Here is a 13,312-nt window from a genome sequence, read left to right on the forward strand (position 1 = left end):
AGCCGCTTTAGAAGACTGTGACAAGTCAAAGGTCGTCAGGAGACAGCGAACGGTTAATGTGCGTCTTTATTGCACACACACACACATAAACATAAATAGACTCTCAGTAGCCGACTCAAATATGTATGTGGTCTCTTTAAGGAGGTGCTGCCAGAAACACACACACCACTTCCTCTGGCCACTCGCTCCTCCGAACTGACGCACTGGCGTGCCTTTTTAGGTCTCCCTCCGCCTTCACTATAACTAGAGACAGGTGTTAGAGTACTCACAACCCAGGTGACGAGCCTTACCGCTCTCCCTCTCCTTCAGATCGACACATGACCACGCCCCCTCATACCACAAAGACATTCATTGATCGACTGGAGTCGTTTGGATTACTTTTATGCTGACTCAATGTGACTTTTGGACCGATGAAGCACCCGTGTACTTCATTATAAGGACCTGAACGAGCTCTATCTTCTCCTAAAAATCTTCATTTATGTCCTGCTGAAGAAACACAGTCATACACATCTGGGATGGCATCAGGGGAAGCGAATAATGGGAGAATTTTCTTTTTTGCGTGAAGTATTCCTTTAAGGCCTAAAGCCAAAAATATACTTCGGTTGTCCGCGTTGTTGATCGCTCCGTGCACAGTATGCGCAAGTTGCGTCATCAGGACAGTCTGCGTGGAGAAAAACGAAGAATGCCCATGCCTATATGTCTAATCAATTGAGAACAAACATTTGAATGGTACAGGAGTCATTGATTTTAGTCCTGCTGATTAGTGATGGGCGTAAATACCTCTGGTATTCTGTATTTGTCACGTAGCAGCACTCGCAAGTTCGCTCTCTCGGCTTTGCTTGTGGCAAACTCTTTGTCCCTCACTATCCTGTGAACAGAATGTACTTAATTATTAAACAGTTAATATGATATAGTATACATGTATGTTGAAGTGTGTTCTTAAGCTGATTTAGATAACAAGCCTAACAAAGAGAAATAATGTACTTTACACATTCGGAGCTACATTACGTATAAAGTCTTCAGCATAACAAACACTTAAAAGCACATTACCTGCATGATCAATACTTTAAAGGGATACTTCACTCAAAAGTACAAATGTGTCATATATTCACCCTCATGTTGCATGTTGTTGTAAACCTGTATGATTCATGCACAACGAGTCACGTGATAAGATGTGCGGATTGACGGTCTCAGAAGCGGAGGCAACTGAGACTCGTCCTCCGCCACCGGGATTGAGGTAACCGTGCCACCACGAGGACGTACCATTTTGTTATAAAATGTAAATGCTTATATCTTAGAAATAGCTAAAAGCCAAGTAAATGTCATGAAACAAGAACATATCTGGGTCATATTTCACCCCAAATGCAAAAGCGCAAAAATGTCTTATTATTTCTATGTACAGATTGTTCCTTTTCAAATATTAGGAACAGTTACCTGCACCCGCTGCCCTGACAGCAGGCCGGAGCCTAAGAAGGTTAACATGGTTTCGGTGTAAAATATGGAGCATGTGGGGCTATATCTAGAGTCAAACAGGGGCAACGCTTTAATACTTCCTAGCCAAATCCAGTCAAGCTATTAAAACAATATACAGCTGAGCCACACGTACAAATGTGGGAATGCCGTTGCATTAGATGCACTCTAACTTTCTAGACCATTTTTGCTCAACTTTTATCAACTGTGTCAATTGAGCCGGTTGCACGAGCCAGTCAAGTTATAGCTTAGACTAGGTTAGCTTAAATGGGTGTAATGGGAGCCAGCTGGTAGCTGTAGCCTTTAGCCTCCTTGTTAGCGCACCCGCCTCCCATGCCGGAGATGCCGGTTCGAGTCCCGTACGGAGCGGGGTGAGTAGAACCGGTGACATTGGTGCCGTGACCCGGATGGGAGTGAGGTTTAGTGGGGTGAGTGTAACAGGAGCCAGCTGGTAGATAGCTATGCAGTGTGTAAACCTCACTCTCCTGACCTCAAAAGGTGCACTAGTGACGGACGCTAGAGGCTGTAGCATTTAGCCTCCTTGTTATCGCACCCGCCTCCCATGCCGGCGACGCCGGTTCAAGTCCAGTTCAGAGCGGGGCAAGTAGAACCGGTGACATTGGTGCCGTGACCCGGATGGGAGTGAGGTTTAGGGGGTGAATGTAACAGGAGCCAGCTGGTAGATAGCTGTGCAGTGTGTAAACCTCACTCTCCTGACCTCAAAAAGTGCACTAGCGACGGACGCTAGAGGCTGTAGTCTTTTGCCTCCTTGTTAGTGCACCCTTGTTAGTGCACCCACCTCCCACGTCGGAGATGCCGGTTCGAATCCAGTTCGGAGCGGGGCAAGTAGAACCGGTGACATTGGTGCCGTGACCCGGATGGGAGTGAGGTTTAGGCGGGTGAGTGTAATAGGAGCCAGCTGATAGATAGCTGTGCAGTGTGCAAACCTCACTCTCCTGACATCAAAAGTTGCACTAGTGACGGACGCTAGAAGCTGTAGCCTTTAGCCTCCTAGTTAGCGCACCTGCCTCCCACGCCGGAGACGCCGGTTCGAGTCTAGTTCTGAGCAGGGCGAGCAGAACCGGTGACACGGGCACTGAGTTACAATTACACTCTACTAAATATTTGAGTGTTGCACCATTAACCTGAGGTGAAGTAAAATGTACGTAAGCCTCTGACCAAGACTTACGTTTAAAATAATAAAACAAAATGGATTTAAATGAAATGAATGAGCTCATGTTTTGCGTGACAGACTTCAATCCTTCAGACATACAGTATATGAGATGCTGACACTCGTTTACAATTCCGAAAGAGAGAAAATGATGTACAAAACGGACTAAGCGGCTCTTCAGCATGAAATCGATCAGTTTCAACAAATTTACCTAGCTAAATCTGTCATGAATTTCCACACTTAAGGACGTGACATTTGACCCCATGCATGAGGGCTATTAACTCAGTGACCCAGTTCTGGACTTAATGCTGTCGGGTGTTATATAAAGAGATTAAGTATAGCGTACAGCAACATCATGGAAATGTGTAGTCTTTTTCCAAGACGTCATAGTGACTAGCTTTCATGTTGAGCGGGTTTTTAAAACTCTTGAGCCTAATGGAGATATCCTGCTAAAGTCAGCACGAACTTAGTCAAACAGACTTTAATCCTCATGATTTCTCATAAATAATAAAAAAACTCAGAAACTATTTGCACCATGTGTAATTAGCACTGGCCACACACACTCAAAAATTATTTCAGTCTATTTTTAAGATTTGCACATTTCTATTAAATTTCCATAAAAGAGGATAAACATTTAAAAAATATATATTTTAGCTTTTTTTTTAAGATTAACACGTTTTAATTTAGTTACAAAGTTCCATCAAATTGAGTTGTGTAATTCTTAACTAAATTAAAAAAAAACATTTGATAAAAAAAATTAATTGGAGTGTATAACCGGTAACAAAATGTACATATTGTGAATAAAACATAATGAGTATTAAAATAAATGTAAACTCTTCACATTTATGCTTAATTTAATAGTGCAGATTATTTAAACATGACTTAATTTAGTTTGATGGAAAATATTGTTAAAATGTTAAAAATAAATATGTTTTAATATTATATACTATTTAGCAAATGTCAGTATTTACACTGGTGTGCGTAAAGTATCTGGCACTATTTAAACTTAAATAGACAAAATGCCACAAATAAATAACTTGAATCAATACAAACATTCCTATGAGTCTTAAAGACTTGATAATGTATATCTATATATATTTTATATATAGCAGGGCTGTCAATCGATTATAGAATTAATTACATGGAATGCCGAGTAATTAATAGCATACATAAATATTTGCTTAGAAAGCCCTTAAATAACAATTATTCAATATTTAATCGATCTGTAGCCTTTCATTGGCCTACAGTTCACAGCAATACATTTTGCAACTGACCTCGTCAGTCAGTCCGAGATCTATTATGAGGGCTTGTTCAAGGACGCGTCAATGTACACCTGCGTCAGACAGACAGTTTTGGAGCATCTCAGTTGCGTCTCGTCATAAACGCACCATTATTAGGTCGCTGTGTCAAATTAAATGTAGTTTGAAACTTAGAAAAACACCTCTTGAGATCCCTGCCTTCGGATTTGCGCTTCTTTAAGGATGTGCTTGAACACAAGACCGTGTTCTCACCTTGTGCTGTCTGCTGTCAGTAAGTGCGGTTTGTTCTCTGTATAAGCTGCATGTTGCCTATACAGCTGGAGTTTCACTTACTGCCCCCTGGAGAAAACAGGTGGTACTACAAGCTTGAATTGCTCTGACAATCAAACATCTCAATCAGGCTATGTTATGAGTTGTATAATGTTACATCAAATACAACATGTATCTGTGACGTCAGCTGTCACTGCATTCAGATCTGTAATGACAGCTCTAACTCACTGATGATCATTGGATGACAAGCCACAGGAAATGGGAATCAGGATAAGACAATAATTACAGACTAAGAAGATTTTAATTATGTTTAGAAACACCACTGGGGTTGCGTGGTACTTTAAACATATAATTGATTTAAAGCCATTGCAAACGTCATTACAATTAGTCCATTTATGCATTTGATGGATGCACAGTACTAATGGAAGAAATTAGAAGTCAGTTGGTCTGTTACAGTAGGGCCTTTCATGAGAGCGAATGCCGTTATAGTGCTAAAATTACATTAGAAACTGTTTATGCTTGTGCAAGTCAGGAACATAAGTGCTGTTGTTTTGCATTGCCATTAAGACACATATGTGTATGCCAATATTGTTTAATGGATGTCATAGTTGTTCAGCCCATCGTAACTGTAATTTCTGCACAAACATTAAAGTTATTGTTCAAGTTATAATCGAACAATCAAAATACATAGATTGCGAGGAAATATCTCGCATATGCAACCAAATTTCATGCTATGTCTGTTATCAGCCACTGGCTAGTAAACAGGGGCGGCTTTAGGCATGGGCGAGGTGCCCACACAAAAAAGTGCATTACCGAGCTAGTCTGAATGCAATCCTTTTCTCTATAAAAATGCATTCTTTTTTAAAAGAAAACATGTAGGCGATTTAGAAACTCCTCCTACTACGAAGACATCAAAATGTGTTTGCAAGTATAACCCAGACTATATGAAGTACGGTTTTACCATTACAGCAGATGAAAAACCACAGTGTGATGAGGTTTTGGCCAATGAGTCGATGAAGCCATCCAAATTTGAAAGTCACCTTCAAACTAAGCATACAACATGTGTGGGTAAACCAGTGGATTTTTATGTACGAAAGCAAGACCTACTGCAAAGCCAACAAAATAGTATTGAGTAACTCACAACATCATCTAAAAGCTCTCTGAAAGCAAGTTACCTGGCTGCTTCTCGTATCGCCTGTGCTAAGAAAGCATGAAGTATTGGTGAAAAACTAATTAACCCATGTGCTGTGAAGTACCATGTGAAAACACTGCAAACAAAATAAAACAAACCCACTGTCCAACGACCGAATCAAGACGGATTTTGAGAGGGCTCAAATCTAATTCACCCTGTCACAGAGACCTGCCACCACCAAAGGCAGCTCTCACTCGACCTGCCACCACCAAAGGCAGCTCTCACTCAACCTGCCACCACACACACGGCAGCTCTCACGCGACCTACCACCACCACATTCATCTCTCACTCGACCTGTCACTTCCAAAGGCAGCTCTCACGCGACCTATCACCACCACATTCATCTCTCTCTCGACCTGTCACTTCCAAAGGCAGCTTTCACTCGACATGCCACTGCCAAAAGCAGCTCTCACTCAATCTGCCACTGCCACGGGCAGCTCTCACTCAAACTGCCACCACCGAAGGCAGCTCTCACTCGACCTGCCACCACACACACGGCAGCTCTCACTCGACCTGCCACCGCCACGGGCAGCTCTCACTCAAACTGCCACCACCGAAGGCAGCTCTCACTCGACCTGCCACCACACACACGGCAGCTCTCACTCGACCTGCCACCACCACGGGCAGCTCTCACTCAAACTGCCACCACCGAAGGCAGCTCTCACTCGACCTGCCACCACACACACGGCAGCTCTCACTCGACCTGCCACCACACACACGGCAGCTCTCACTCGACCTGCCTCCGCCAAAGGCAGCTCTCACTCGATCTACCACCACCACAGTCATCTCTCATTCAACCTGTCACTTCCAAAGGCAGCTTTCACTTGACATGCCACCACCACGGGCAGCTCTCACTTGACCTGCCACCGCCACGGGCAGCTCTCACTCGACCTGCCACCACCGAAGGCAGCTCTCACTCGACCTGCCACCACACACACGGCAGCTCTCACTTGACCTGCCACCACACACACGGCAGCTCTCACTCGACCTGCCTCCGCCAAAGGCAGCTCTCACTCGACCTACCACCACCACAGTCATCTCTAATTCGACCTGTCACTTCCAAAAGCAGCTCTCACTCAATCTGCCACTGCCATGGGCAGCTCTCACTCGACCTGCCACCACCACAGGCAGCTCTCACTTGACCTGCCACCGCCACGGGCAGCTCTCACTCAAACTGCCACCACCGAAGGCAGCTCTCACTCGACCTGCCACCACACACACACGGCAGCTCTCACTCGACCTGCCTCCGTCAAAGGCAGCTCTCACTCGACCTACCACCACCACAGTCATCTCTCATTCGACCTGTCACTTCCAAAGGCAGCTTTCACTCGACATGCCACTACCAAAAGCAGGTCTCACTCAATCTGCCACTGCCACGGGCAGCTCTCACTCGACCTGCCACCACCACAGCTCTCACTCATCTATTTTAAAGTTTTATTCCACCAGAGATATTCAACCAATTATGAGTGTGCCAACTAACCCCGGGGGAGTACATTGTACATGGGGGAGCCGCATGTACATGGATGTAAAGAGAATGGTTATGATCTTGAGTCCTCTTACACTCAGCAGACCCACCAGCGGCCCCCAGAGGTAAAGGGGTAGAAATATTTATTTAAAAATAAAAGTCCTTCACGTAGCACATAAGTGGAAATATCATATATCAAATGAAAGCTCTCACTCTCAGGAATGTGACTTTACAGTAAATTGTGTTGTCCTTATACCACTGTTCGAACGATTTTCAAACGAATCCCAAAGTGAAATATGATTTCTGTAACTTGGTTAACAATGTTATATCTTATATAACATTATCGCTTGATTTCGCTTGTCTCTGTACTGTGAAGACGCTAGTGGGCGTTATTGGTGGAATGAGGTCGCTTTGGCGCTGGATGTCTCTGCTTGTGATGGTGGCAGGTTGAGTGAGAGCAGTCTGTGGTGTTGGCAGGTCAATTGAGAGCTGTCTGTGGTGTTGGCAATTGAACTGAGAGCTGCCTGTGGTGGTGGCAGATTGAATGAGAGCTGCCTGTGACGGTGGCATATTGAGTGAGAGCTGTCTGTGGCATTGGCACATAGAGTGAGAGCTGTCTGTGTCGGTGGCAGGTCGAGTGAGAGCTGCCTGTGACAGTGGAAGGTCGAGTGAGAGCTGTCTGTGTTGGTGGCAGATCGAGTGAGAGCTGTCTGTGGTGTTGGCAGGTTGTGTGAGTGCTGCCTGTGGTGGTGGCAGTGTCGAGTGAGAGCTGTCTGTGTTGGTGGCAGATCGAGTGAGAGCTGCCTGTGACAGTGGAAGGTCGAGTGAGAGCTGCCTGTTGTGGTGGCAGGTCGAGTGAGAGCTGCCTGTTGTGGTGGCAGATCGAGTGAGAGCTGTCTGTGGTGTTGGCAGGTTGAGTGAGTGCTGCCTGTGGTGGTGGCAGATCACATGAGAGCTGCCTGTGGTGGTGGCAGGTTGAGTGAGAGCTGTCTGTGGCATTGGTAGGTCGAGTGAGAGCTGTCTGTGGTGTTGGCAGTTCGACTGAGAGCTGTCTGTGGCATTGGTAGGTCGAGTGAGAGCTGTCTGTGGTGGTGGCAGGTCGAGTGAGAGCTGTCGGTGGCAGTTTGAGTGAGAGCTGCCTGTGGTGGTGGCAGGTTGAGTGAGAGCTGTCTGTGGCATTGGTAGGTCGAGTGAGAGCTGTCTGTGGTGTTGGCAGTTAGACCGAGAGCTGTCTGTGGCATTGGTAGGTCGAGTGAGAGCTGTCTGTGGTGGTGGCTGGTTGAGTGAGAGCTGTCTGTGTTGGTGGCAGATCGAGTGAGAGCTGTCTGTGGCATTGGTAGGTCGTGTGAGAGCTGTCTGTGGCGTTGGCAGATCGAGTGAGAGCTGTCTGTAGATTCTGACCACCAGTTACTGTTTCATAGTGAAATTAGGTGGCTGCCACAAGGAAAAGCTTTGAACCATCTTTTTGAATTGCGCCAGCAGGTGCACACATTTCAGGAGGACAAACTGTCTCCCCTGGCTAAGCACTACGAAGATGCCGAATTTTGAATTGTTATTCAGACTATGCTGAGTAAAGGGGTTTCATGGCATATTTTTCCATACAATGAAATTGAATGGCATCTGAGACTAACATTCTGCCTAAGATATTTTATTTTTTTTGAGGGTGAGTAAACGATGACAAAATTTTCATTTTTGGTTGAAAAAAATAATAAGGGTTTGGAACAACAAACAATCTGAGGCAGAATAAATAATGACAGAATTTTCATGTTTGACCATCGCTTTAAAGTAGAGCTGTCGATTTAACATGTGAGTTCTGTGTGAATAATTATAAACAAAATAACACGTTAAAAAATGTACGCAATTAATCATGTCCCCGGATCATAATAAGGAATATTCCATATAAACAATTCAAGCTTGTAGTACCACCAGTTTTCTCCAGGGGGCAGTAAGTGAAACTCCAGATGTATAGGCAATGAGCAGCTGTAATGCTGATTATCCCCAAAAATATTTTTCGACTCATCCCTTCTTTTCTTTACAAATGAAGGTCACAGTGTGGCACTTACAATAATACTTCTGTGTATTATTTGAGCTGTAAAGTTGTTTAAATCATCATTTTTACAGTCGTTTTAGGGTTTTATGCTTTGCGTCACTATGGCAACGAAGATAAAATTTGATATAACTTTACACAGATGCGGTTAGTAAGTGATTTTATCACACTAAAATCATGTTAACACATATTGTTTACGTCTTGTGGCTATACTCTTGAAACAGCGAGTAATGTTTACAGATTTGGCCCCATTGACTTCCAACAGGTTCAAAAATCCCCCCAAATCTCTTGATGTTAAATTTAATTGGATGGGTAAGAGGTAATTAATTCTTGATCAAAGTATATGACATAAACAGAAGAGACCATATGTTAGATGGTTAGAAAAAAATGCCCTCCTAACGGTAAAATCGATCGAATCCAGGGGGCAAATATCGCCCCTTGGTGTAAAAGTAAATTTCTGAGTAATGCACAACAGTAGGAACTCTCACATCCACAAAACTGGTTCGAGTGATGTCATCATGTTCTACTCACTTCTCCTCGATGAGTTGTTTCTGGTACTCATCGAACTCTTCTCTGCTCATTCCTTTCGATGCCGCAGTCTCTTTAACATCTAAGATGTTGAATTTCAACTCCACTATCACTCTCACCCGTCACGTTCTTCAGTTTGTCCCCCAACATCTGCTGCAGCAGGAACGCCGTCTTCTCAGGTTCTTTTGGGGCTGGAGAACAGATTAACTATCCAAAAGAAGGAAGCCCAAAAGAGCTGATGATGTGAACGTTCCCTTCCAGATGAAACTTCTCCAATACAGTTATCAGGCGTGGAAGCTTATTTGGCCTCTTTTTGAAGGCGTCTCTTACACATTTGGCATGTCTGATTGAGATACCGGTTGAGGTGAGACACTCTGGGTGTCGATGTATTTGGTGTGATGAAACGGCTCAAGAGATTAGCTCATTTTAAATACCCCATTGACACTTGGGCTCACCTTGGATCAAGGACACAAGCTATTGTCTTTTGAGTACTGATACTCTTACAATAGAGGCACAGCAATGTGGTTCAGGAAGTAAAAATCCAATAACTTTTTTGGGACATTAGAGACCCGGCACTTCTTTCTTTCATTCTTTCTTTCTATCCATCCATTCATCCATCCATCTATCCATCCATCATCTATATATAAAAATCAAAAATGGATAAGCATACCACCCCTGGAGTTGCAAGTTTGAATCCAGGGTGTGCTGAGTGACACCAGCCAGGTCTCCTTAGCAACCAAATTGCTAGGGAGGGTAGAGTTGCATGGGGTAACCTCCTAGTGGTCACTATAATGTGGTTTCCGCTCTCGGTGGTGCATGTGTTGAGTTGTGCGTGGATGCCGCAGAGAATAGCGTGAAGCCTCCACACGCACTAGGTAATGCGCTCAACAAGCCACGTGATAAGATGCGCGGATTGACGGTCTCAGACGCGGAAGCAACTGAGATTCGAGTCACTACGATTAAGGCGAGGCACTTAGTGTGCATTGGGAAAGGGGCGAAACGTGCCGAATGGGCCGTGATATACTGAAATGAGCCGGCGCGTTATGCAGAACGGGCCACAAAACGGCGCCGCGATATGCAGAAAAGGACAACTTTTTTCAACAACTTTTGGGCCAGTTGATATGTTAAATTCCGGGCCGATTTCTCTTCCCAGTCCACCCCTGTCCCGAAAAAGTGCCATAATACAAGTTTCACTAGCATCAGAATAGTAGCATTCAAAACAGATTAAAGTGCAACAAGAATATTTTTTTTAGTGACTGGTTAAGTCAGGGGTCGGGAACCTATGGCTGGCGAGCCACAAGTGGGTCTTTGTTAAAAATCAAGTGCCTCGCAGGGTGTCTCACCATTCACCAACACATGATCATTTAAATCTTTCTAGAGATCATTTTCCTGCAGAAAGAGTGGGTGCGATTGCTTACAGCCTACTCCTGGTGAACAAGGTTTGAAATGAACACTCGCTAAATACAGATTTTTCATGCTGATGTACCAGCCACTGTGGAAGGCGACCTGTAAGATGTCTCGGAGTGACATGACAAGAAATGCTGTTAGTCAAAAAGATGCGCTTGAAGAAACACACTTCATTATATTTTTAAGAACAGTGAAAAGCAAAGCCGCCAGTGCTCGTGTTCTGATTCACTGATCAGAGGCGTGCAACAGGACCCTGTCTCGTGAAACAAGTGCATGTAAAGATTTATCACTCATTTTTCTCTGTTTCATTCAAATTAAACTTGTTTGGAAGGATAATGTAATCTATGAGAATGCTGCACATGATCTCCGATCATCTTGTGATGTACGGTGAGTTTCGCTTTATTTCCACGGAACAGTTCGCTCTTACGCTTTGTGAACGCAACTCTGCAGGTTCTGTAATATATACAGGTATCTTTGTATTAAAGAAACAAAGACGAATGTGATTAAATCATAAAGTAATACAAGACAACGTTCACCTTGAACCTAACATTGAGTATTATTTCATTTTCTTAAGGCAGCATTAACTGTATTAACAAACGCAATACAAACACAAATTCGATAAGAACACAAATTTGGCAGCATTATTTTAGGAACACAAGAGAATTTATTAGGCTTATTTATTTTGATTATTATTATCGTTACATGTATAATTGTCTTTAGTTCTTAATCTGTAGGCTATTAGTAATTTTCCACCTGTTGCTGCGTACTGATGCTTGCGTGATGGCAAATGTTGGAGACAGTAAATGTTTGGATTTGGGGAGGTGGTTATATACGTTATTTTACAGTAATTGCTTTTTTCGTTTAGTTTAAAGTGCAATTTGAATTTAGAAATGTCTTTTGTTTAAGTTTAAGTTTGTCCTGTTTCAATAAATTAATTTACTTTTTAAAGCAAAATCAATTTTTAATGCAATTATCATTCAAATGTTTTGAACATATCGCCCAGCCCAAAAGGGAAGTCAAATGTTTTGTAAAACCCGCACAAACACTTTGCAACAGGTTACCAATTAATATTTGCATATTTGTTTGTTTTTAAGTAGTCTATGGGCAATATAAACATTGTATTTTATTGAAAAATAGTAAATTATTAATTTGTGGTATGGCACTTTCGAAAAAATCTACCAAAAATTACAAAATTGGCTCCTTAGTGAAAAAAGGTTCCCGACCCCTGGGTTAAGTGCTCATGGAAAAGATGCGTTTTTAGCCATTTTTGGAAGACAGAAAGTGAGTCAGCTTCATGGATGGAGTTGGGAAGGTCATTCCACCAATGAGGTACAGTGAAACCGAAAGTGTTTTGGTGCCTCTTTGTGTTGGAGTCAGTTTCAGGGCCTTGAATTTGATACGTGCATCAACCGGCAGCCAGTGGAGAGAGACAAGGAGTGGTGTAACATGTGCTCTCTTTGGTTCATTAAAGACCAGACATGCTGCTGCATTCTGGATCATTTGCAGGAGTCTAATTACACATGCAGTGAGCCCGCAATGAGAGCATTAACAGTAGTCCAGTCTAGTTATGACAAGTGACTGAACAAGCAGTTGTGTGGCATGTTCAGATAAGAAGGGTCTTATCTTCCTGATGATGTAGAGTGTAAATCTACATGATTGTGCGGTCTTTGAGATGTGGTCTGTGAAACTGAATTTGCTATCGATGGTTACCCCTAGATTTCTGATCATTTTGGAAGGTGTTACTGTAGTTGAACCCAGCTGCACAGTGATGTTGTGTTCAACAGCAAGGATGGCTGCAAAGACCAGGAGTTCGGTCAGTCTTGGCTGGATTAAGTTGCAGGTGGTGTTCCTTCATCTAGGCCGTGATGTCTGCCAAGCAGGCCAAGATTCGAGCAGTCACTGTGGTGTCGTTGGGCTGGAAAGACAAGTAGAGTTGCGTGTCATAGGCATAGCAGTGGTAAGAGAAACCATGTGCCTGAATGATGGGTCCCAGTGATGTTAAGTATATAGAGAAGAGAAGTGGCCCAAGCACTGAGCCCTGAGGTACCCCAGTAAGTAACTGGTGTGACTTGGACACCTCACCTCTCCAGGCTACCTTGAAGGACCTACCTGAGAAGGACTACACATATATGTAACACATATGTATTTTCTCAGGCAATTATTGAGTCTAAATAATGAACAACTTGCATTTTTTCAGTACATTCAGACACCGGTCACACTGCTGTGGGACGCATTTAGAAGTACATTTAAATATGAGGACACTCTGTAAAACCTTAACTAATGTGGCATTAAAATGTGTTATCAATAGCCTAGTTTCCGTCCACCTTTCACACTATTTTGTTATCGACAAAGTGAAAATGTGGAGAAAAAAAATTTGACATTTGCTGCCTTCTGCACGTTTCCATTCAAATGGCCTTTTTTTGTATAAAAATGGTGTGCGTGATGACATCATGCCTAAAAAAACACATTGTCACATAAGATTTGGTTTAGCGAAAAATAAATC

At 43.3% G+C, this 13,312-nt stretch overlaps 1 protein-coding gene across 1 annotated transcript; it reads right to left on the reverse strand.

Annotated features, from left to right (window-relative positions):
* Nucleotides 1–472: 472 nt before the first annotated feature.
* Nucleotides 473–9,736, reverse strand: cplx4c (complexin 4c). The gene is given in 5 exon segments (XM_052134973.1): nucleotides 473–661; nucleotides 781–868; nucleotides 9,406–9,506; nucleotides 9,508–9,593; nucleotides 9,733–9,736. Coding segments are annotated over 5 exon segments (468 nt in total).
* Nucleotides 9,737–13,312: the final 3,576 nt, after the last annotated feature.

This window comes from Xyrauchen texanus, chromosome 9, assembly GCF_025860055.1.
Source record: "Xyrauchen texanus isolate HMW12.3.18 chromosome 9, RBS_HiC_50CHRs, whole genome shotgun sequence".
Taxonomy (NCBI): Eukaryota; Metazoa; Chordata; class Actinopteri; order Cypriniformes; family Catostomidae; genus Xyrauchen; species Xyrauchen texanus.